At 33.9% G+C, this 25,489-nt stretch overlaps 1 protein-coding gene across 1 annotated transcript in view; it reads left to right on the top strand.

The window, feature by feature from the left end:
- The window catches only part of LOC129231863 (mitochondrial 10-formyltetrahydrofolate dehydrogenase-like), a 126,648-nt gene that overhangs the window by 27,291 nt on the left and 73,868 nt on the right, over positions 1-25,489 (top strand). The window contains exons 2-6 of the mRNA XM_054866248.1: positions 2,496-2,637; positions 8,153-8,387; positions 12,426-12,591; positions 14,420-14,524; positions 17,280-17,372. Of these exons, the coding sequence (XP_054722223.1) occupies positions 2,496-2,637; positions 8,153-8,387; positions 12,426-12,591; positions 14,420-14,524; positions 17,280-17,372 (741 nt within the window). The remainder of the gene's footprint in view (positions 1-2,495; positions 2,638-8,152; positions 8,388-12,425; positions 12,592-14,419; positions 14,525-17,279; positions 17,373-25,489) is intronic.

Genomic DNA, 25,489 nt, shown 5'->3' with positions numbered 1-25,489 from the left:
TTATTCATTCATTCATTTTTTGCACCCTCAAACCTGTGCGCTTTCGTTCATCCTCCACCCCCTCCAACTTGTGAGACTTTTTTTTTCTATTTTCTTTTTTTTTCTGTTTTTTGCGTCCTTGAACCTGTACGCCTTCATTTTTTTACGACCTCGAACCTGTGCGCCTCCGGTTTTTTTTTTTTTTTTTTGCGCCCTTGGTCCTGAGCGCTTAGGTTTTTTTTTTTTGTTTGTTTTTTGTTTTTATGACTCCAAGCCTGTGCAAATTCGGTTTTTTTTTGAGAAATCACGATTGCTTATTGTTCTCATTTGAATGTTTTTGGCGTTACGCTGATTTTATTTTCCCTCCAGCACCCTCTGCAGCACCACCGTCGACCGGCCGGCCGCCTCACGATGCTGCTCCTTTAGCGAAAACCGTATCCAGGTTGCGTCCATATCCTACACTTACGCGCATACATACACGCACGTACACATACACAAACACATACACACACACACACATACATACACCTACACACATACATACATCTACACACATAAAAAAACACATACACACACGCCTACACACAACTACCCACACACTCATGCCTGTACACAGACACAAACACGTATGCCTACACACACATACACATCCCCCCACACAAACACTCATACACACAACTACCCACACACTCATATCTGCACACAGACACAAACACACCTACCTACAAACACATACACATCCCCCTACACACAAACACACATACCCCCCCCCCCACACATAAACACACACGCTTACATACACACACAACACACATTCGTGATTGCGAAAAACATAATTTGAATTCAAGAGGTCAAAATTCAAATTTTTTTTTTCCATTTTCAAACCTGAGCGTGTTATTATTATTATTATTATTATTATTATTTTTGCGCCCTCGAACCTGTGCCTTCTTTTTTTTTTCATTTAATTTTATTTACGCCCTCGAACCTGCGCTCCTTTGTTTTTATTGTTCCCTCAAACATATGCGACTTTTTTTTGCGCCCTGAAACCTGAGCTCCTTCAGTTTTTCTTTTGCGCCCTCGAGCGTGCATGCATTGTTCCCCCCTCCCCCTCGAACCTTTATTTTAAATTCGATTTCCTTTTACTTTATTTGAGTCCTCGTTTTTCTTTCTTTGTTTTGGGGGGGGGGGGGCTTTCAAACTTGTGTACCCTTTTTTTTCGCACCCTTTGATGGGAGTCGAGGCTGGCGCCCTCTTGGGGGACTCAGTCCGCCCCTGGTTAAAAAGAAAAAAAATAAACAGATATAAAAGAAAGAAAAAGAAGAAAGAATGAAAGAAAACAATGCTGAAAAAAAAGTTGTCTTTTGATGGACACATCCTTGAAAACTATTTAAAGTATTGTACTTAAACTAATGGTGAATGATTCAATACAAACAGATAACATTTACATAAAAATTTGTTTAGTTTGTTTTTTTTTTTTTTTTTTTGATGAAAATGACAGTGATCTTTCATGGAGTATTTATCATCAAAAATCATAATATTTTTGGAAAGTTACCAAATAATGAAGCTTCACCCAAGCTGAAAGTGGCCATGAACTTTAGCACTGGACTTATCATAGCGATAATACTTACGTCAAATAAGAGAATGGCTTTTTCACGTGAACAAAGTCACGTCAATAAGCGGAGGGAAATTCTCTTTTTAAATACAGGGGAAAATTCTACTAATTTTATCACTTTTAGGAAGCGTCCTTTATTTTTATCTAGTAGTTTACAGTGTTTGCAGTAAGTTAATGTTTTGCTTACTTTTAATTAATTAAAAATTGGTTTTGAATATCGAGGGTAAAAATACTGTTTTAAGTGCATTGTTTTATATGTAAATTAATAGCTATTTATCACTAATTTCTAAAAATAGGTGTTTAAAACAAAACTAGGTCAATTGATTTTACGCCAATTAAAATCTCTTACGTAATTTACACTTCTGTAAATGAGTTTATATTTTTAAAATTTTAATGAGAAAAAATATGTTTAATACTGTTGATTTGCCATTGTAAACGGAGTAAAATAAACAATGAATATTTTACATTTTTAATAATATTGTTATGTTTTACAGTAAATTAATGCATTTGTCTTTAATTATTCTCTACTGTTCTTCCAAACATCTGCTATTTGATAAAAAAAAAGTATTTTTTCTTACACCAACGGATTTTTTGGTCATGTTAATTGCCTATATATCAAAAAAATATATTTGCCTAAAAATACCTTAATTGCGACTTTAGTAAAAAGTTTTAATGTGTTCAAATAACTGGGAAAACCACCAAACATATTTCAGTAACAATATTTTTGTGCTATAGCAATTTCCAAAAAAAAGGTATTTAAATTCTCATTGTATCTTTAATTTTACTCTTTTGATCCCTATGAATGAATTACTTTCTCCCGATTTTCTAGTGTCATTTACGTTCAAAAAGTTTAGAACAGTTGAATTATTCGAGCCTAAAATTTAATCAAGATCTTTCTCTTTAGCGCATCCTTTACGACATGAAGATAGCTATAATTGGACAAAGCATATTTGCCAGCGGAGTATACAAGCTATTGAGGCAAGATGGACACAAAATCGTCGGTGTTTTCACAGTCCCCGATAAAGGAAAAAGAGAAGATCCACTAGGTAATTCCTTATTTTTCAATTCTACTTTTCAAAAATCCAGTTTAAAAAAAAAATCTCTTATACTGTTAAAGATTGCTTGTTTATTTCAGCAAAATTGAGTCAGATGTACAGAATAGTTTAAAAATACTTATCTTTTTATTTAACTGTAATGCAACATTTTTCGGCGATTTCCCTGTTTATTACTTACTTTTTTTCATGATTTTCAGCGAAAGTCGTTCGTCATAGACGAAAATCTTCTATCCGTTTGCTCAAAATTCAACGTAAAAGTAAAAAGCATCTTTTGCTAATTGAAAATTTCAATATTGAGCCCGTGCGTAGTGATAAATTAATTGGTAGAAAATGTTCATATTTCTGCAAAAATGTTCAGTATTTTCATTTCAGATTTTAGTATAACGATTCTTTTATTATGCTGTTAAATTTTGTGAAAGTTTGGGAAAGTTTGACGGAAAACCCTGCATTTTATGAGCCAAAACCTGCCAACAAAATTAATATTCTCACAATAAATTCCTATATCTTCGTGAACATAAATGATACTTTCACGAAAATCTATAAACTTATTGTATTGGTCTGTTCAATTTGCTGCTGGTGACCTAATTTACACGGAGATTTATCTTGATTGAAAAATGTTAGCTAAAGCATGTCTTTCAAGTGACAAAAGTTCCAGAACAATTGTTCTCTCATTTATAGAGAAATTCTTTTAAAATGAGATTTTTGCTAGTGATGCAGGTTTTTTTGTCCGCCACTTTATGTATTGTATACGATAACAAATAGTGTTTTATATGACGTGACTGCGGTAATACATAGATATTAAAATATGTTATTATTTCATTATTCAGTACAAGCAGGAGGAGGAGCACAAAATAAAATTTGTGCCCTGTGTCCTTAAAAATCATACCCGGGTCCTGGCTACAAAGGCCTCATGGGCGATAATTAGGCCATAAAATAAAATAGAGCCCTAAACCCTAACTGTTGGCTCTGGCTGTTTGGATGAAACCGCCAAAGTGAGTATTTCACCTTCCGCCTTGGAAATCTTCAGACATTTCTTTGTCGGTCGGCAGGGCTCGTCGTTGAACACAATTGATCTCTTGTCAGTGACATTCCAGGCTGAATGTCCCAGAATCCGTTTAAATGTATGCAGGGCAACTGTCAGCAACAGTCCAGTCAGCACAGCCCACTTAACCTGGAAACAAAGTAAAATTTATATACTTTTTATTTGAAAGTACAGTGATCTCTCGCTTATACGCGACCTCTGTTATACGCGTTTTTCACTTATGCGCGTTTTTTTCACGGGCCCGGCCAGCCATATAAGGAAACAATGTTAACTCTTGTTCATTTATACACGAAACCTAAAATGCACCTTTCACTTATGCGCGATAAAAATTTTTCAAGTTTTAGTTAAATCGCGTATTTGCGCTTCGCTTATCAGAAAATTTGTACCCTTCTTGTTCTGTCTCTTTGAATGTATCGCACGTCTTTATTCCATTTTTCGAATTCTTCCAAACACGCGTTCTTTTTTGCACAAATGAGCAATTGGGAGTGGAATAAGTCTTGTGATTGACATCGAGAGGGGAGAACGGGTTACTTATGAAAAGGCTATCGTCATTAAAAGTCGTGGTCAAGCGGTAAGCATTGACGTTGCCTTGTACAAAAAATAACAAACGTACAACTTCATTTTTTTTAAAAATTACAATGCGTAAACCGAAATTATGTGCATATTGATTCATTAATATTAGTAGTGTACTATTAGTTTTACTATAACTGATATAAACTTATTGCATTTAAGCTTATTTTTTGGGTTTTTCGCTTATGCGCGAATTTCACTTGTGCGCGAAAATTTCGTTGTCCCCTTGGGTCGCGTATAAGTGAGAGGTCACTGTAATTACTTTCAGATTAAAAAACCTGGACCTCAAAACGAAACTATTTCCTCCAAGCCTTTCCGTTCCATTGCAGCATCACAATTTAATCTGTTTTAAGTTTTGACCAAATGGGAGGAAGGGGCTATAGTCTCCTAGCCCCTCCCCCGCTTCCATTAATGTGACACTATATATATAATATATATATACGAGGGGGGACCCAAAAGAAACCGGACTAATGGTGCGATGCCAATCCTAGATGTAGTAGAGTGTTCTCCAGCTAGATGGCTCAAATACAGACCTTCACAAACCAGCTGTGCAAGTGGCGTCAGTGTAGTTGATAACGTCTGATCGTAGTGTTGGTTTTCTCGGGTGTTGTTGCTTTCCGCCTGCGAACTCATTATGGCAGATTTGAAAGAACAAACTGTAAGCTTGAAATTTTGCTTCGTGCTTCAAAAGTCGGCAATGGAATAACTTACCAAATGCTTCAACAAGTTTACAAGGACAATGCTATGAGCCGTACAGAAGTTTTCGAGTGGTTTGGGCGCTTTAAACGTGGTAGCATGAGTGTTGAAGATCACGCTCGTTCTGAGCGCTCTTCAACGTCTACTATTAACCTCCATTTGGCCTCTCAGAGGTGGCCAGTCGTTCCTCGACCCCCATATTTGCCAGACCTAGACCCCTGTGATCTTTTTCTGTTCCCGAGGATGAAAAAAAATTCTGAAATCGTGCGTTTTGATGATGTAGAAGCTGTGAAAACTGCTTCGCAACGGGCACTGAACATGGTCAAAGCTAAAGAGTTCCAGGGGAGCTTCTAACAGTGGGAAAAAAGAATTAACAAGTGTATTTCATCTAAGGGTAAACAATTTGAAAGATTCAAAAGAAATTTTGTGAATAAACCAATATATAAATATTTTAGAACAAAAATTCGGTTACTTTTGGGTCCCCCCTCGTATATTTTTTTAAATATAATGCAAACATACATTCGCAAAAGTATTGCAGTATCAAAAATCTCTGAAATTTCGATCTTATTTAGTATAAGTTCAGACCTGTCCTGACTCTCAGTTCAGGGGGGGGGGAGGTAAGGGGTATAGCCCCCCTTAGCCTCCCCTCCTTTATCCGCTGCTGATGGCACTCAAGTGTTTTGATAAAATTATCCAAATAAGAACTCAGAAGATGGGACATTCGAGCTCATTGGAAAGCCGATCCAATTTGTTCCTTTGTTCCTTTTAACTCATCTTAAGGGGGTCCGGGACACATTTTGAAAATTTTTTTATTATGTACTTTAGAGTTTTGAAATTTTTTGAACTGATTCATCATTTATTTAATAAGCAAAATCATAACATAAATATGAAAAAAAATTATTTTATTATTTAAATTTAATTAGTTTTTTTCAAAAAAATGGGGTTGCTTTAAATTGCTATAACTCAAAATATTGTTGGTCAATTTTCAATTTTTTTTTCAGAAAAGTATGCACAAATATCTAAGCTTTAATTTTTATTCGGCGATTTTAAAAATATTGATTCAATGAAAAATAAAAAATATTTAAAGAAAAATTTCGAAAAATTCGAAGATACTTTTTTTTTAAAAAAATCGTTAATTTTTTGCAGTAAACGTTTTTTTCAAATTCGACGAATAAAATTTAAAGTAAACTGTTTGAAAAAGATATGCTCCAAGTTTCATTACTTTATCTTTATCGGTTCTTGACTTATAAGAGTTTGAATGCAAGAAATCGGGAAAAATTGCATCATGGAGAAAAACGCGTTTAAAGTTTTAAAGTTATGTACACATTCGTTAGATGCATGCAACAAAAATAACTATAACTTTCGTTCTATTTAAGGTAGAAACAAGATTCAAACGTCCTCTTAAGCAGAAAAAAACGCAGCAATTTTTCAAATTATAAAAAAAAGTTGCAAAATTTGAGGATTTTTGTGTCCCGGACCCCCTTAAATGATAAGGGGAGAACTCTTCTCTTTCTTGCAGTTATTTTTATCAATGGCGAAGCATCATATAATTCAAGAGATTCTGTCGATACTGTAGACGTTCTTTCTCTGTATGCACTCGTGTTTTCACTTTTCCGTCAATATATCGTCACCTCAGAGCAACACTAAAACATCTAATCCCAGGAATAACACTAAGATATCCAATTGTTGCTCTGCGGCGATGATATGTTCAAAGATTTTAACGCATAACAGAACTTTCCTGTTCATGTACAAAGAATTCATACTGTATTTAGGAAGAAGAATCGAGCACCATCCGCCAGTTTTGGTCACGATTTTGTTCTGTGCTTTACCTATGAAAAACAGCTTACATCTTTCACACCCAATTTGTTTCGTGTTTTGCTTTTCATAGAAATGAGCAAAAATTCTATCCTACGCTAAAAATTATATTTTTTCTTCAAAATGCGTGGATTTTAAGAATGAATCCCCTAAAGCGAAAAGTGAAGTGGAGTTACTGAGACCGAATTAAGCTTCGACGACGCATGGAAGAAAAATTGTAAATATTTTACATGCATGTTTATCAAGGGTTTGTGAAGACGGGGAGTTATATGTGAAGGCATGACATACATCTTAAAAACTAATCAAGTTAATCACTTTAAAATATTGTAAAAAAAATGTGGTTCTTTTATGACAATCTTAATGGAAAATATTAAGGTCAATGAACCTTCTACTCTCTTCTTGCGCTTCATTTGTTTAGACACAATAATGTGTTATGTATCAAAAATGAATAAATTATGCTGTTTATTTTGATAAAGCAGCTCTCGTTTCTGGCGAATTTTGAAATTTGCTTTTGCAAAAAGTTCCTTACCTAATGGGAAATATAAATGTCATTTCTAGATTTAACCCAAAACGATATGTATATAAATCAATATAAATTATATTTTAATTTTTAAATAATTGATAGATATGAAAAATACATGAAATTACATAAAAGATAATTCTCGGGTTTAAATTATAACGCAAAAGCAAAAGAAAATATTTAATCAATTCTAAGAATTGAGGAAAAAAATGCAAGTTTATCGGTTTTATTTATTTTTCTTGAAACCGGAAATCTAACTAGGAGTGAAAAAAAATTCTCTTCAAGTTTATAAACATCACTTCAACAGAAAGATGATAAAATAAAAGCTTTTTTAGAAAGTTGGATAAAAAAATTAATAAATAAAGATAGAGATTGGTATAGGCTATCTAAATATATTAGCTCATAAAAACTGCATAGTGATAACTCTCTATCGCTATTTATATTTTTCACTAACAAACGTTAGATAAGAAAATCACTTTGTTATGTAATTTTTGCTGCTTCCATATCAGGCAGTGTCATTTAGTTTTTTTTTAAATGATTTTTTTTTGTTTACAGTTTTTGTTTTTCATTCGTTATGTTCATTGTTTTCCTTTTAAAGAACTTTTTTTAGACATTTAAGTTCTTGAGGTCATTCCTCCCTGGCACCACGAGAGTGGATTTTCAATACGTTACGAAAGTGTTGATTGAGAGGGGGTGGGAGTGGGGGGCGTCATACATTGAAGTTCAGTTCGGAAAACTGTTTTCCCCAAAAAATAAAACTATACTTCGTTAGAAACAAGAATGCGAAAAAAAAGGTTCCATAATGCGAGATGACTATTTTTCATTTCGGTTTTCACAATATGAATGCTTTTGTTTTTAATTAGCCACAACGGCAAAAGAAGATGGAGTTCCAGTGTTCAAGATACCGAGATGGCGGCTTAAAGGACAGCCTATCAAAGATGTACTTGATCAATATAAATCAGTGGATGCTGAACTTAATGTTTTACCATTTTGCACTCAATTCATTCCAATGGATGTCATCAATCATCCTCGTCATCGTTCAATATGTTATCATCCTTCTCTTTTGCCTAAACACAGAGGAGTCTCATCTATTAATTGGTAATGCATTTTAATTAATCGCTTATAATTAATTGTCCAACAATTAAAAACATTGTTTTACTTAAAAGATGAAAACTTTTGATGCCCAAAAGCATCTGAAATTGTTTTCAGAGTGACCTTGGAATGGACAGAAATTATGAAAGAGTCAGAAAGATTTCTGTGAATTGTTCTAGTATATCTATGAAAGAGTGCGCGAATACACACCACACACATGATGTGTTCTTATGAACTCTTGGATCTTGTGTATAATCACAACGACCAAGTTTGTACGTTTTCACGACTTCAAATTTGAGTAATACGGCGGTCAGTTTGGTGTGACTTAATGTTTCGGCGGAATTTTTAATTTATGAATAAATCCCGATTAGAATAACGATAATATTAAAATTCTCTATTTAAATTTAAAATAAAATAATGCTCTTATCAATTCTAAGCTTTTCGTGCGACTGTATGGGTTTCCTTTCCCGCAAACAATCAGATAAAGCCCAATGTTTTATATTTTTTTCTACAGCCATTTTCTATCTATTAAATAACATAATTGTAATTAACTTTAGTACATAATCTGAGGCTCTTCGAAGTACTTTTAATTTTTATTCTTTATTCCGCTTTCGCGACGAAATACTTATTTTCTCCAGCGACGCATAGAGGGAGCGAAATTGAGTCAAAAAACAGACCATAAACCGCGAACTCGTCAACTTACCTGATTAGCGTCGATCATGAGTCTCAAAAAATGTGGATAAACTTGCCATCATGTGGAGATGTTCCTTTTCCATTGAAACGAACTTATAAAAATTTACCAGCTGTTGGAACTTAGCACTTTTATCTTCCGGTTGTCTTTATTTTAACAACATTTTCAGCAAAACTTATTTGCCTCATTTTGGTACCTAAAATAGTAAGGTAACTGCACCAATCAAGGCCAACCTTAGGTTCAGGGTCTAATATCTCGCTCATTATGATTCAGTTGGCTCCAATTTTTGTACATTCGTCAGATGACTCTTAAATAAAAACAAAAAACCCGACTGCGTGAAAACCAGAAAAAACTAAAAAGAAAAAATATAAGCACAGTAGTTTAGAATGTTTTTAAGTACTACTGAATAACTACACCATTGAAATAATTTTATAATCGATGCACACATAAGACAAATCATAAATTCAAAAGCAGAATAGAAGGATCAACCGTCGGGATCCATTCCTTTTTGATCAATCAAGGAACCTCATAAAATTTGGATGGACCCCGACTGTTGATCTTTCTTTTCTGCTTTTGAGTCCTATGATTTGTCCTGTGTGTGTATCCATTTTAAAAACAATTTCAATGGTGAAGTTATTCAATAGTACTTAATAACATTCTAAACTACTGGACTTTTATTTTTTCCTATTTAGTTTTTTTTTTTCACACAGTGGCATTTTTTGTTTGTATTTAATAGTTATTTTTTATTTTACAATTTTTAGTTAATTTTCATTGACTTAGTTATAATTATAAGACGGTAAATTTCGCAATCTTGTCATTTCATTGAGAGAGTTTATATTGTAAGGATTTTTAAGTAACTTGAAGTGGTCTAAACTACTGATTATTAGTCCGTCTAGGGACCTAACTCGGCTTAAAGCTACATATGCTTGACCTTTAGCAAAAATTAGCGAACTTAAGTGAACCACAGCTATATAAACAGACTGTATAACTTATGATGACGCGAGCTCGAAAACGTTCCCGTCAGAGAAATCTTTCTCGCAAAACTAAAAAAGCCAGTCAAGAAAGTACACGTTGCGAAACTCATCCTCCTGAGTCACGACAAAAACAAATGCAACATGTTAGAGATGAAAATCGAATTAGTAGACTTAGTAAACAAAAAATTCAGGCAGTGAAAACGCTACCTGCATTTATCGCACGCTGTGTTGCGACACGATCAAAAACTGACAATATAGCGACTGGTTGTTGATATGGTGAAGTTTGATTACTGTCATGTATTTAGTGACACTCCCAAGGTTAAGACAAATCGATTGACGTAAGAATAATCAAAATTGTCCAAAGCATTTAGCCTCTATAACACCACATAGGAACAAACATACGTACATACAAACATAGACTCATAAACACATTACCCTCCTTTGCGTCGCGCACGCGCAATCGGGTAAAATTACGAATTGGCTTTGTTATTAACACGGGTAACCATTAAGACCATCTATAAAAAACCGCCAAAAGGTACGATTAAACTAAAAAAAATTGAAAAATTCTGTATAGTCAATAAAACATACGCGTAGAAGAACTCGCTCTTTCGATTAGTAACATACTTTTAAATGTTTAAACATATTTCTACCACAAAATTTTGCGAAAGAATGCTAAATTTATTTTTAATTAATGTCTCTGTTATTTAAAGCCTTGCACAAAAAATGAGAGGAAGTTAAACCCTTGACTCTTGAAAAATTTCAGTTTTCTGATACTTTTCTTAACCCCTAGGGGAGTATGGCGGCCCAAAGCGGGTAGGTCGTCCATAGTGGGTTCGTATGCCACCGCATGGTGCGGTAGCGGCAATGTATGCATATGTCGTGTTTACCTGAACACCCCCGAGTTTCAATCAGTCCCACCGAAGCAGCGATGGAGCGGCATGGCGTAACCAGTCTTAAAATAAAAAAAATGACATATATTAAAAAAAAAAAGTGTGTAACTTGTGATTAATCGAAGACCAGTTTATTTTTTTTTATTGTGAATAATATTACGTTATTCTGACATCATCCACCTATAAACTACGGTGGTCATTCTGCTTGTTTCTTTTTTACATTTAAGTTACATAAAAACGTGCTTTCGGGCAAAGCGGGTTTAAGATTTAATCGTGCATTTATTTTATTTTGTTGGCAAATGTATTGACTTAGATTTTCTATTCAAATAGGATGTATTACTTAAAAAAGTTATTTTTTACGATGGCAATTAGTCTATTAATTTAATAAATTATTTCTTTATGCTTTATAAACAAATATGCTGATTTAGATTTTCAATTTAAATTAGATAAGTACAACTTTATTTTATTTTGTTTTTATCATGGCAGTTAGTTGGTCAATTGATTCAATCATTTATAACTTCATATTTGATTTGCAAACATACCGAATCACAAAATAGTCAAGTGTTCCCGCTTTACCCGAACGGCTTACCCGCTTTAGACACCCTGGTAGTGCAAAGCGGGATTTTCAAGTGTTTGTAATGTTTGATGATAGATAAATATTGGGTTTGAAACAATGAAAGGATCACATTTTATTTTGTAGTTCACGATCCCTGTTAGGAAATAAAAGCGAAATTGTTACGATAAAAATCCAAAAACTACAATTTTTGAACGTTCTTGGTTAACCTACCCGCTTTGGGCCACCTTCCCCTAACTCTCGGCAGTTCTTGAGGCGATTGTTAGTCATAATATTTGAATTTAATTCAAATTCCACGTCGATTATTAATTTAAGCTGAATATAACTCGCGCAGACGCTGACAGAAATCGACACAGCTTTCAACAGTTGACTTACAAAACGAATCAGCGTTTGTTTCTATATTGGTCCTTTTGTGTATCAAATTTTGGATGAATCCTCTAATTATTTTAAAAATAAATAAATAAAATTACTTTGCTAATCCCACATTTTTTCTGCAATGTGTACCATATTTTCGGCAGGAGGAAATTTTAAAATCCTTAAAATTTTAAAATTCGATCTTGAATGTGTTATTTTTAAAATTTATATTCAAATACATTTTGCAGAACTCTTTTAGGGCTGCTTTCCATTGAAAGGCTAACGCAGAACTCATATTTTCATACCTGCGGTAATCTGACGAAGCTTAAACCATTTTATTTAGCTTTTTGGAAAAAAAAAATATTTTTTTCAATGCAATTTACTTCTCACCGAGCAATTGTTTTGAAAATAACCTTTGAATCCGAATTTGAGTTCGTCAACTATTTCAGCGTTCAGACATTTTGAGGCTATTTTCGGGCCTTTTTTCTTTGTTTTCCTGATGTATTTACTTAATCTATCTTTTCTACTGCGGACGATTAATTAGTTTTTATTAATTTTCAGGACTCTAATAAGTGGAGACAAAAAAGCTGGATTTTCAGTATTTTGGGCTGATGATGGCTTAGATACAGGGCCAATACTTCTCCAACGTGAATGCGATGTTGAGCCAAATGATACTGTTGATAGTTTATACAATAGGTTTCTGTATCCGGAAGGAATTGCAGCTATGGTAATGTATGAAATAAATTCACTAGCTATATTTCGTGTACCTAATCATCATGTATATAACAATTTACAATTATTGCTTCCCTAATATTAGGGTATAGTAGCTATGTTTCGTCCCCCTAAGTTTCTCTGGTTTAACACTAAGTGTCACCACCGGTGATATTTTTTATTGATTGCAATCAAGAACACTATCGATTTATAGAAGTTTCATGAGTCTAGTCCTGTGTTGCCATTTCGAATCACTCTTTTGATTTTTGAAAACATGAGTTATCGTAATACTATTTTTAAATGATCTTTTGGACTTATTAGAATGTGTTTATTTAGCTGCATTTGACATATTTGCTTATGGTAAGCGATAAACTAAGTGACATGAACGTTTTATCAAATATGGTTCACTTCACGCAGACGCAGAGCAAGAAACCGCTATATTGGCAGATAGGATGTTCTTTTTTAAGTTCCCAAAAAAGATTCAAGCAAAAAACGATTCTGCAGAATATCCTATGTGCCAAAAACGTGTTTAGACAAAACATAGATAATTATGAGTACGTTGCATTCAATACGCCTCGTGGAAACAAAAAATGTGCTCCGGAGCGAAGAACAAAGAAAATTCATTTCTGAGGTTGCTTGGTGGGTTGAAAAATCAAGTTGTTAATTAAATATTTTGTGCTAAAAGTGCATATTTTGTGATGTTTTTCATTGATACAACTCTTAATCGGTATCTATTGTTATTATTTGTTTCATACAACATTAATATCTATTGCATTGGCAGGGGGACGAAAATAGGATAACTATTATCAATTCTGTTAAAAATGCATTATTTAAAAACTTCTTAACCGAACGCAAATTGTTTTTCATGTATTTAAGATTAAAAACCATGTATAGGCTTAGTTAGTGGTGTAATGTAATTTTTTTTGGACTCATTAATCGTTACACATGGTACTCAGAGACTAAAAACGTCAAGTGGGGCGAAATATAGCGCCTTTAACCTATGTAACTACAGTCAAATTTTCCTTCAGTTTTGCAAATATAATACATTTGCTTTGCCGAAAATTTCGCGTCATTATGAGAAATTTGTTTTTAATGTAGCAGTTTTTTTTATAAAAGCCCCCTTAAAATATTAAAAAGAAATCACCTTAAACGATCTTTTTTCTAGGGGTTTATGGTAGAGGGGGGGAGGAGGGGGGTTGTAATAAGAGTTTTTGTTATGTGGTGAAACACTTTGATATGTTGTCGAAGTTAAAAAAACCCCTAAATATCCACCTTTTTCATTGTTATTGGAAAATAAATATAAATATTACGCTATGATACGTAAAAATACACTACAAAACTTCGCATCCTTTGATAAGAAGACCCTCTATGCACACATAATTTTACACCCTTGTTAGGTGCTATATTATCCCCCGAAGGATGGAAATGCCTACGAGCAGTAGTGGATTCTTGGGGGGGGGGGACTAAGGGGGATATAACTCCCCTTGAGGTCTGATATGACGGGTGAAAATTGCTCCTACATTTGAACGAAGCAATTGCCGGTTTGGTGATATTTTGATAGTTGACATTTTAATTCTAACTCCAGTGGATTAACAGTAAAACAGTTAAGTTACCGGATCTAGTTCAGCCTTGTCCCAATAAAACCTTTCCCTACATTTTAAACATCACCAAAACATACTATAAAATCATCATGCCGTGGCGCGAGTTTCATTGTTGATGACCTCAGGAGCGTAACTCGATCATTGGCTATTATGTATATGAGGATGATACTTTTATCCAAGCATCAACAGTTAATTCCGCCTCTTTTCTAAGATTCATAAAAAATGTTAATTACTTTTTCACAGGCAGAAGCAGTAACTATGGTTGCAAATGGTACGGCTCCTAAAATTCCACAAACAGAAGAAGGTGCTTCATATGAGCCGGCGTTAAATAAATTGGAGCTATGTATGGTAAGTTTTGGGTTACATAAAGCTAGAAAGCTAAAGATAATGTAAATATATTGCTTTAAAAATATTACACGTCATTTACGTTTGATGATGTGATGCCCAGTCAAGACTATCTTATCATTTTTTTATAATTGGACAATTCCACGAGAAACTGACTGACATTTTAAAAACAAAACCGTGTGTATTTCGCAGCATTCAACGCAAAACGTACGTTGTGCAAACGGTCTTTACCCCTGGATAATTGTATTTTTCAAGCTAAATTTAATATTATAGTTTAATTCTTGAAATATATTTTAGATGATTTAATATATATATCAAAAGCATGGTAACAGACTGACATGCTACTGTTAAAATGTCAGTCAGTTACCGTGTTTTTAATAAAGTTTTAAAAATTAACCAAATTGCATTTCTCGAATTCAACTAAACCATTAAATTCAGCTTAAATAATACAAAAATCCAGGAGAAAAGATCGTTTGCACAACGTATATTTTGCGTTGAACATTACAAAATATTTACTGTTTTGCTCTAAAAATGTCTGTCAGTCACCCGTGGAGTAACCCAATTATAACTGTTTGATTTATAACAAGAGGCATATTGTATCATGATATCAGAAGAATTCTTGGCAGATATCAATGTGATCCTTGCCTTAGTATTTTAATTAAAGACAACACTTATATTTGTGGCAAATGTAAATTGTAATCGAAATGAGGTTGTTTCCTGCAGTCATAAGTATTCCTTTTTGTCACTGAAATTGATAGAATAAGCAAAAAAAAAAAACATAGACTCAGAAAATACTTTCATTTTTCCAACAGTTATTTATTTTTTTTTTTTTTTAAATGTCCGATTCTTCAAACAATGCGTGGTCTTTATGACGTCACAAATGATGCACTATGGCGCATCTTTCTACCGCATTTCCACGTTGTGATAATCAAGAAGCGAATTACAATTGCGCTCTACGCTTGCTATCAACCATATCGTTGCCAATGCACGTGAGTATAGATGCGAATTAAATATTTTGGACAGTGAATGGCAACACTGAATGGCATTTCATCATTTCTGATGTCATCGGCAGAAGCGTCAAACGATGAAAGAGCACCGATTTAAGTAATTTTTTTAAAATATTAAACTTAAAGAAATTATTTAAAAAATGGTCAGATTCAATGAAATAAAGCATGCTCTTTCAGAAGAAAATACTTTTAAAATTTTGAAAACGACTCCATTCTCTCTTTCTTGTGTCTATTTTATACGCAATTGCGGTATTGCGCATAGATTCTGATTTAATCCTTGCTTTTAATAAATTACACTTTTAAAACGTTTATCTACCTGCATATGTACGTTTTTCTTATTACGAACAAGCAAATATTAGCATAGATCGTTTAAAAACAGCAAACGAACATGGTTTGACTGAACTTCTTGCTCATAGGGCGTTCCAAAAATAACGATCCATTTACGTGAAAGCACTAATGTATCAATTTCTTTCGTATGTATGTGAGGAAATTCTAAGAAAGAATACTTATCGTTAGAAGAGATGCATCAGTTGTAGCAGCGAAAGTAAGAAAACAGCCACCAGCAGGAGTTAATATCAGACTAGTGAACAAATTAGGACGAACCGGTAACATGACGGATGAAAAACATCCTGGAAGACCATCAACTTCTGACGATACCCGTTCATCTAAATTTGTTCACAAGTAGCCGGATACTGGTGGATGTTTTCTGTATTTTCATTAATACTCAAACGCAACTCTTCATATGTTTTACAACCCAGTTCCCAGGAAACGATCAGGGAAGCCCAAACTTAAATTATTGTGTTGGAACTCTTAATTCGCCGAATGGAACTCAAAACTTGGTCGGTGATAATAAAAAAATACGGTAAATTAAATACGGTGATGCACACATACCTACATCTAATGAAAAGGTACATTCGGGTTGTTAAAAATTGTAATTACGTCTCCTTAGAGCCGCTATATAGATAGGCCGACGCATCAGCTTAAGTTTATCCATTTTGGATCGGATTTTTCATTGTTGCACTGCTTGGGTTACCACAGCAAAGTTTCGAATTTCGCCAAATTTGCAAAAAATAATATTTATTTTATGAACAATTCACGTGCCGCTAATAATTGCTTACAGTGAACAATCACCAACGCGATTACTCGCCAGAAAAGACAACCACTCAAACACGCGCTCCGATCCAAAAAGGCTGGCTCGTATATATAGGGGCCTTACGTCTCTTAATTTGACGAATCGCCTGTCAAAATGTGGCGAATAAGGACATTTTTGGGATTTCACAGTGACCTCTTGTAACCTCCCATCTGGGCATGGTAAATTTTATTTGCATTTCGTACCGAACATCTCTTATAAACTTGCATGTAAAATGTAAAGAGAATAATAAACGCAGAGGCATTATGATGGAAAATATAACTCATAACTATCATAAATACCGCTTCTATTATTGGTTATTGATTCAATTTTCTTTTTGGAATGATACGTTTTTTGCATTTCTTAGATTGTAAATCTATAATTTATTGCGACAATTTTTGAAAAAAAAAAATCACAGCAATGGACATTTTGAGTAACATGTCTAGGAAATCAGTTTCCAAATCTTAATTTCGAATTTTTTAAAATTAACATCACTGAAAATGAGAATGTGAAAGTTTCGAGCTTTGATATGATTACTTGAGCATCTTTAAAATGCAGCTTTAAAATGTGATAATGTTTTGAAATTAGTTTAATAACGTCGATTTTTATTTTATTTCGCTAGATTAAATTTGAGGAATTAAATGTTCAAGAACTACATAACTTTATTAGGGGAATGGATAAAGTTCCAGGAGCTGCTGCTATGATAGATAATCAGGTAATACTAATTATTTCGTATGTTCTACTTAAATAATTACTTTGTATTGCATCCCCTAAAACAATCTCTATCTTTGTTCTAAGTAACGATTCAAAATTTTCTGATATTTGTAGTTTTCTAATTATTTTACATATCTTTAATGCTTTTGCTTTGCTTTCCTATTTATTACACTGTCATAGTTTTTTTCCGGAAAATACATGAGAATCTCCTGGAAATAATTCATCAGGATAATTTTTTTGACTTAAAACTACAGGGAATAAAAAACTTAAATTCTACAGAGACTTTTAAAGGTAACGGAGAATACGGATAATTTAGAACAAGAAAAATTACAGAAGTTTTTTGCGAAAACACAGAAGGGAAAGAACCAAGACACTAAATTAACTGAAAAAAAAAATCACTTCAAGGCTCTGTAACACGACATAAATAAAATATTATTGATTCTGTTTGTTCTCCCAAGACAAACACGTCGTTAAAAGGATCGCCATATAGCTGGAGTTCTTGCTGATTTAGGAGCAGGTACCAACCCGTTCGCTTTATGGCAACCAGAGGTTGGAATTTCACCTATTTTGATGATCATCAGCGTGAACTAGCTGCGACAGAGCCAGAAGCAATAAACTTCTCTTTAAACCGACATTATCTTCACACTGATAGGTAAAAATATTTATCATACGTAAGAAATGCACAAACATAGACGTACGTTTCTGTGGAACTTATTCAACAAGCTTAACCCAGATCTTTTGAAGAAGTACTCGTGTAATATTTAACAAAATACTTATATTCTCCCCTATATTTTTACAGCAATCATTTACATTGCGAAAAAAAGAGAGAGAGAGAGAGAGAAGCTTTTCGCTGTGAAGTTGTTATCGAAAAACTTGACCCGCAGTTTTTAAGCGAGAAACTTGAATAATTTAACAGAGATTCTTGCTTTTTTCCAGTATTTTTACGAAGAGAGGAAAAAGAATAAGTTTTAAGTAAAACTGTTATCAAGACACTTGGTTCGTAGAGTTAGAAGTACTTGCGTAATTTAACAGAGATGCTCAGTTCTGTGTTGTGTTTCAGCAGAAATTATTTAGTATAGTTTACCCAGAACGAGAATCTTTCTGAACCTGTGATACTTGAAATGGAAAAGAGATGTCTTAGCTCAGTTACTGAGAAATAATTTACCAAAATGAACTATCATTATTCCTAGTTCATCTTTGGTGTTGTATAGTCTATACAAGCTCTTGTGCCGTAAAACCTAATAAAACCTGGGTAGTTCATCTAGACTTAAATAAAATATTTTGAACAAATTTTTATAGGCATATTTTCCTACACTGTAAAAAAAATCCGGAAACGTTTCTGAGTATATCGTGCAGCTGTGGTTCATGAAAGTTTCAAAAACGTTTCTGAGTATTTCGGAATCCTCTTTCTGTAATGTCCAGAAACGTGTCTGAGTATTTCGGAATCCTCTTTCTGTAGTTTTCAGAAACGTTTCTGAGTATTTCGGAATCCTCTTTCTGTAGTTTTCAGAAACGTTTCTGAGTATTTCGGAATCCTCTTTCCGTAATTTCCAGAAATGTTTCTGAATATTCTGTGCTGCTGTGGTTCATGAAAGTTTCGAAAACGTTTCCAAGTATTTCGAAATCTCTAAACAATTTTCAAAAACGTTTCCGAGAATTTTGGAATCCTTTTTCCGTGATTTTTTCTAAAATATAATTCTTTATTATAGTATTGCATACCATATTAGTTTCAATTCTTTCATATTTAAGAGCAATAATACAAGCAATTTAAGTAACCATTCGTGGATTTTTTTTTTGAATTTCTAATGACAAATAGCATGGTTAACAGCATAACATATGCACAGTTATAAATTTTTGAAAAATTATGAAATAATCTAGTAGTTTCATTCCTAATCACAAAATCGTCGGGGAATTGGAGGGGGGGGGGGGGGTACCTTCTGAAAAGTGGGGATTGTTTGTTAAACAATCTTAAACTTCAGTTTCTCTCTCAATATTTTCAAGACAAAACTATCAACATATTGTATTTTTAATGCAGAACTTAAAAACATATCTTGTATCAAACTTGATAGCTTTTATCTTCGGATAAAGTTTGACAGGACTTACCTACCCTTCGCGTTCCGGAATTCGTTCACCTCAAGTCAATTTCTCTGACGAACAAAGTGTACCGAAAAGTACCAACAGAGAAATTGATGAATTTAAATATGACACCAAGTACCCCTGCTGGAACCATTCGGGTTGATTCTTCTGTTCTTGCCCTTTTCCAGCTCATCACAAATATAAATACTTATTCAAAATAGGTTACTGATTTTATTTTTACATTGTGCGCAAAATGCAATATATATTTTATTTATTAAAACATTGAACTCTATTACATGATTATTCCATTTCATATATACGAGATTCCCCCCCCCCCACCATAAGAGTGATGGTGCACCCATAAAATGCTATAAAGCGCCCCCCCCCCCTCCTTAAAAAAGCAACCCCCTGAAAATGTCAATGGCACAGTCTGCGTGGTGAACGCCCCTCACCATATGTACATTGTATATTAATAACATTACTTTTAAAACAATCATTTTAAAAAAACTATGACATGGAATAATATTACTTTTTATTTTGGCATGTAAATGCAGCTGTTCCATTTTTGCCATTGACTCATTCCTCCTGACTGTCCTACATTAAACTAGTATGCATGCAGTAGGTACTGTCCTGAGGAAGACAAATTATAGGGACTTGTTTCTTAATTTAGCCGAAGTAAAAAACCCCAACTTTTAATTTTAGGTTTAAGCTCTTGTTTATTGCATATCGTTTAGCATATGGTGCGTTTGGCCCAATGTAATGCATATATTAGAGCTTAAACACTCTCTATTTAGTAAGTAGTTTAATATCTTTTGATCTTTTGACCATATTTATCGAATCTTCCACGGCTGATGAGCTCCGAATTCAACCTTTCAACTTTATTCTAATAATTGCTACTTTTAATTTTCTTTTTCTCATTGCTATTCATTGCTTATGTATTTCATATATATATACAAAAATATGGTATACGCCCAAAATGTCGCGGGACAAAATGTCGCGGCCAAAATGTCGCCGGTCCAAAATGTCGCCGTCCCAAAATGTCGCCGGTCCGAAATGTCGCCGGTCCAAAATGTCGCCGGCCCAAAATGTCACCGGCCCAAAATGTCGCCGGTCCAAAATGTCGCCGGCCTAAAATTCGCTAGTTCAATTTGTACGAAAAATTTAAATGTACGTCGATGCTTTCCAGCATAAAAGTTGCAAAAAAATATTAATTGCCTTTCAAAGTAAGTTCCTTCAAAAATTCCAAACCTTTTCTCCTGTCTTAATTCGTAAACATCAGGTTAATTCCAGAAAATTAATAGTTTTCAGAAAAACATACGTTTTTTTGTATACTATTACAAACGTAAACATGTGAAAGGCTGCTGCAACGGAATTCTCTTTCTCGTTTAATCTGATTAATAATAATACTCAAGATGTAACGTAAAGGATCAAGATGTAACGCAAGGATTCAGACAAAAAATTGGTATGGAAGTAAAACTAAACTGTTCTAAACGCGAATGAAAGAATAGTGAGGCGCAATGTGAATATGGCAAGAGAATAGGCGGTTTGTATTTTTTGGTGTAATGAAGTAAAAACAAATAACTCCTTCACTCTAGCATATTATTACGGTAGCGACAGGTCAGTCATTTAGGGGATCAGGCGGAATGGCCCTCGACTTTGAATTTTTTTTTGTATACAAGTGGAAGTGGTTTTTATAGCAATCCTATGAAATTTGCATTGGTTATACATACGCCCGTTATCCTCCCTCTCCCCTTTCACTGGAAAAATTCGAAATCACGGGCCAGTGTGGAAATAAAGTAGAAGTATCTTAATGAAATTTAATTTTCTCATAGATTTATTAACATTACCCTAAGAACTGTAAAAAAAAAGCTACGTTTTCAGTGAGATATACGTTGGTTAAGGTAAGATCAAAACTGTTCTGAGACTTTTTCTGGAAATGAAACTGAAGAAGTTTAACAAGACTGCTCGAGACCTTCCTCTGAGAGGATATTTGCATGTCCTTTGCGACCGGGATTTTGGGACAGCAAAACAAATGTTTAACAGAGATGACAGATTATTGCCGTGGGAACTCCCATCTCTTATGAGTAAAATTCTGAAATTACGTCGAAATGTTCACCGTCAAATCTTTTGAAATCAATGAAACCCGTAACTGCTAAAACAGGTGTCTTTCACTCACATTTTTGAAAAACGACTCTACGCGATGACAAATATTTTCAATTCTCAACATTCATGAAATTTATATATTCGATAGAACATCAAGGGACAATTTCAGAACAGCTATTTTATTGAAGGTTTTCAAGAGGATACTTTCATGCATGCGAAGTAGTGCTTGTCAGCTAATCACATTTTCCAATTTCAAATAGAAAAGAAAAAATTTCATAATGTAGAGTGAAATAACTGATATCAATGAGATTATTCAGATCAATTTTGACCTAGACTTATTTTTAAAATGACTTTCAAAAAGTAATAGTTCCAGCTCAATATAGCTTGGTAATTCAGAAAGAAAAGAATATTGATAATAATAATAATAAACAAATAAGTTTTTCTCTCTCAGAAAAAATTGCTGATTTAATTGTGAATTTTTACTACGCAAATTATATAAGAATGCAAACTCAATTTTCATTTAACACTCACGCTAGTTAAAGTGCTACAAAAATGAGAGGAATACACGGCTAATTTAGATTTTATTGATATCATGCTCAACCTCTCATATTTATATTCAGTATATTTTTCATTGTTTATTTAATTACACTGACTCACGTAAACGATTACGAAACTCAACTTAGAACGAAAATAAGGCTTGTTTTCGTTTCCTTTCACTTGTATACTACATTTTCGTATGAATCCTCGCATTACTTCTTGAGATATAGCAGTCACATAAAACGATAAAAATTATTCGGTGATCCATCCTTTTGGGATGACTGAAGCCAAAAATAAATGAGCAACTCGCCCTTTAAGATATACATGTAGACCAAATTTTGTCTTAACCCTTGTACAGTAGACCCTCGTTTTACGCGGGGGTTATGTTCCACGGAAATGCTGCGTAAATCGAAACTGCGTAAATTGAGACCTAATATTAGCGTCAAAATAGGGATTAGGTTCCGTAGATAAAAAAATACTTCATTCTAGTGATGACTAATTGTATAATAAGTTTAATGTGTACTTATACCAATTTTTATGCATAATATGCATAAAGAAAACAAACTAATTTCGTGTTCTCTTTATGAAGAAGAGCTGGCTATGATAGTCTTTTGGTAGTCGTTAAGAATTTTTCCTCTAATTCTTTGCGGAGCATTAACTCATCCATGATCACTTGCGTCATTTCCATGATAGAATCTTCTCTCACTAACAAATCAGAAAGATCATTTCTATTGTCTACGGATGGTTCGAAAATTTTCAATGTGAGCGTTTTTGGTTGTGTGGCACCGGAGTCGGTATCCTCGTTGGTTTTGACCTCCTTTGTCACTCCTAAAAGCTCTTCTTCCAGTGAGTTCTGAACTGTGTGAGTTTAATCACTTTACTTCTGATGGAAAAAGCTCTGGAACCAATCGCATAAAATGTCTCCAAGGACCCAAGTTCGATTATCAGCACGCCAAAATGCAGTTACGTGTAATCTGCAATCTTTAGGAGCTTCGGTTTTGAAAGAGAGGAAAATGTTACCTGTTTGCATTGCCGCATCTGCGTAAAACCGAAACTCATCTGCGTAAATAAAATAAAGATGTCAAATCTTCAACCGCGTATAATCGAAACCTCGTAAAAAAGACCCGCTGGAAACGAGGGTCTACTGTATTACTTTTTGAGATCAGTCACAGATAATAAAAAAGAAAGGAAAAAAAAAACATTCGATTGCACCACCCTCTGGTGTTATTGACCCCAAAATCTGTCCCCCTGCTGCTTCCTAACATTTTATTTGATTCCGTTCATCATTTTTGAGCAATGAAAGTCACGCATATCGATGAAAACGTTCAGTTACTCCACTATCTTGAACGAATTGACGCAAAAAACCTCGCAGCCCTAAATCATATATGGGTACTTGCGGGTATCGTTCGAATTCTTACTACAGGTTTTGACGTAGAATGGCCCCAAAAAATCGGTCACATACAAACGCACACTATTCTTGAAGAAAAGTTTAAAATAATTTAGCGAACGTCAGAACTGAACGCCGTCAGAACGTTTTACAGTTGGTAGATAGCGAGTCACAAGAAATAAGATAACGTAACGCTTGTATTTATTCTATTTGTTTGCTGAAAAACAGCCGAGAATCAAAACGGAATAATCTTTTTAGAATTTAATCAATTTTTAGTCCAGCCCCATTTTTGACGGAGACATTCATTAAAGGCAGTAATCATTTATTCTGCAAATTTGGTGTTAAACAGCATTTTTGTACATATGCATTTTTCTTACCAACTGAATGAGCGAATTTTGGATGTACGACATTTTGGACAGGCGACATTTTGGATCGGCGACATTTTGGCCCGACGACATTTTGGATCGGCAATATTTTGGCCCGGCGACATTTTGGACAGGCAACATTTTGGACCGGCGACATTTCTGCCCGGCGACATTTTGGATCGGCAATATTTTGGACAGGCGACATTTCGGCCCGGCGACATTTTGGACCGGCGACATTTTGGACCGGCGTCATTTCGGCCCGGCGACATTTTGGGCCGGCGACATTTCGGCCCGGCGACATTTTGGGCCGGCGACATTTTGGATCGGCGACATTTTGGCCCGGCGACATTTTGGCCGCGACATTTTGACCCCAAACCCAAAAATATAACATTGAGAAATAATTCTTGTTTGTTATATTTGCAGCTTCTTTCCCTTAAGGGCAGGTACATTGCAACTAAAATAAATCGTATTAATGAAGCTCTGCTGAGATAAATAATATTTCATGTATAATATAAATTATAAATCAAAGTATCATATACATTATAAATCAAAGTATCATATAAATTATAAGTCAAATACTTTAATATGGTGTAAAAATACAAAATTATTTATTTTATTAAGTCTTTTTTTTTTTTTTTGCTTTTGGTAAAATTAAGGCTCGTAAAACGAAAAAAATGAAGACACTTTTAAATACATATATGAATCTATTTGTTGAATAAATTAATACACATTTAACTAATTTAAAGCGTTTCGCTAATGCAAATATTTAAAGAGATAACGTCATTTAGATAATACTGAAGCACTATGTTCCTAATTACAAGAGATAGTTTTTTTTTTTACTTCATACAATCTAGCTACACTGTTTAAGGTTGCATGTTTTCATTCTCTTGTAAAGACGAACTATCAAGCCTGACAATTTGCATATTATAACATTTAATTCATAATGCTTGATACATAAATGTTCAGCCAAATATTAACTGAGATTGACACATGAAAACAAAGTACACAATAACACTTATTTAAAGTTTTTTATAATCTTCAATTCATAAATTTTACAGAATAAAACTAGACACACTTGCACTTTAAATATGTGTTCTATGTAATGTAAAATATTTTCAAATTGCAATAGTTCACAACGAAAAAATGATACTGAGGAAAATAGTTTTTTTTTTAACGAGATTTATATGAACTAAATCACTTTAAAGTAATAGAGTTGCAAAGCGACTTACCTATTCGTCGGTGGTGGTCTTTTGCAGGCTTTGGTCACCAAAAAGGTGATTTTTATGACAGAATAAAATTCTGCCTACAAAAATTACCCATTTGGTAGAAAGAAGAAAAGTATCCAAGAAAAAAGTAAATTACCTACACAAGTTATGCGACGCAACGAATTTACATGGCGTCCTCTCGGCAGTTATTTGGTTTTTAATTTCAGTTTGTATTCCTTCCGCGAGCATGTGTCGAGAAGTCGCACTTCGTACTTAAAAATAAGTGACCATAGCTTCAAATTCAATCTCATGACGATACATTAGCAAGAAAAAAGAAGACTTTAAAATTATCTTCAGTGAATTCATGCTAGGAACAAAACTTCTACTAATGGCCTTGATGAGTGTTACTTCGCACATGAGTCAGCACTTGTTTTCATTGCGTGCT

Source organism: Uloborus diversus, chromosome 10 (genome assembly GCF_026930045.1).
Source record: "Uloborus diversus isolate 005 chromosome 10, Udiv.v.3.1, whole genome shotgun sequence".
NCBI lineage: Eukaryota > Metazoa > Arthropoda > Arachnida > Araneae > Uloboridae > Uloborus > Uloborus diversus.
This window is presented reverse-complemented; position numbering and strand designations above follow the sequence as displayed.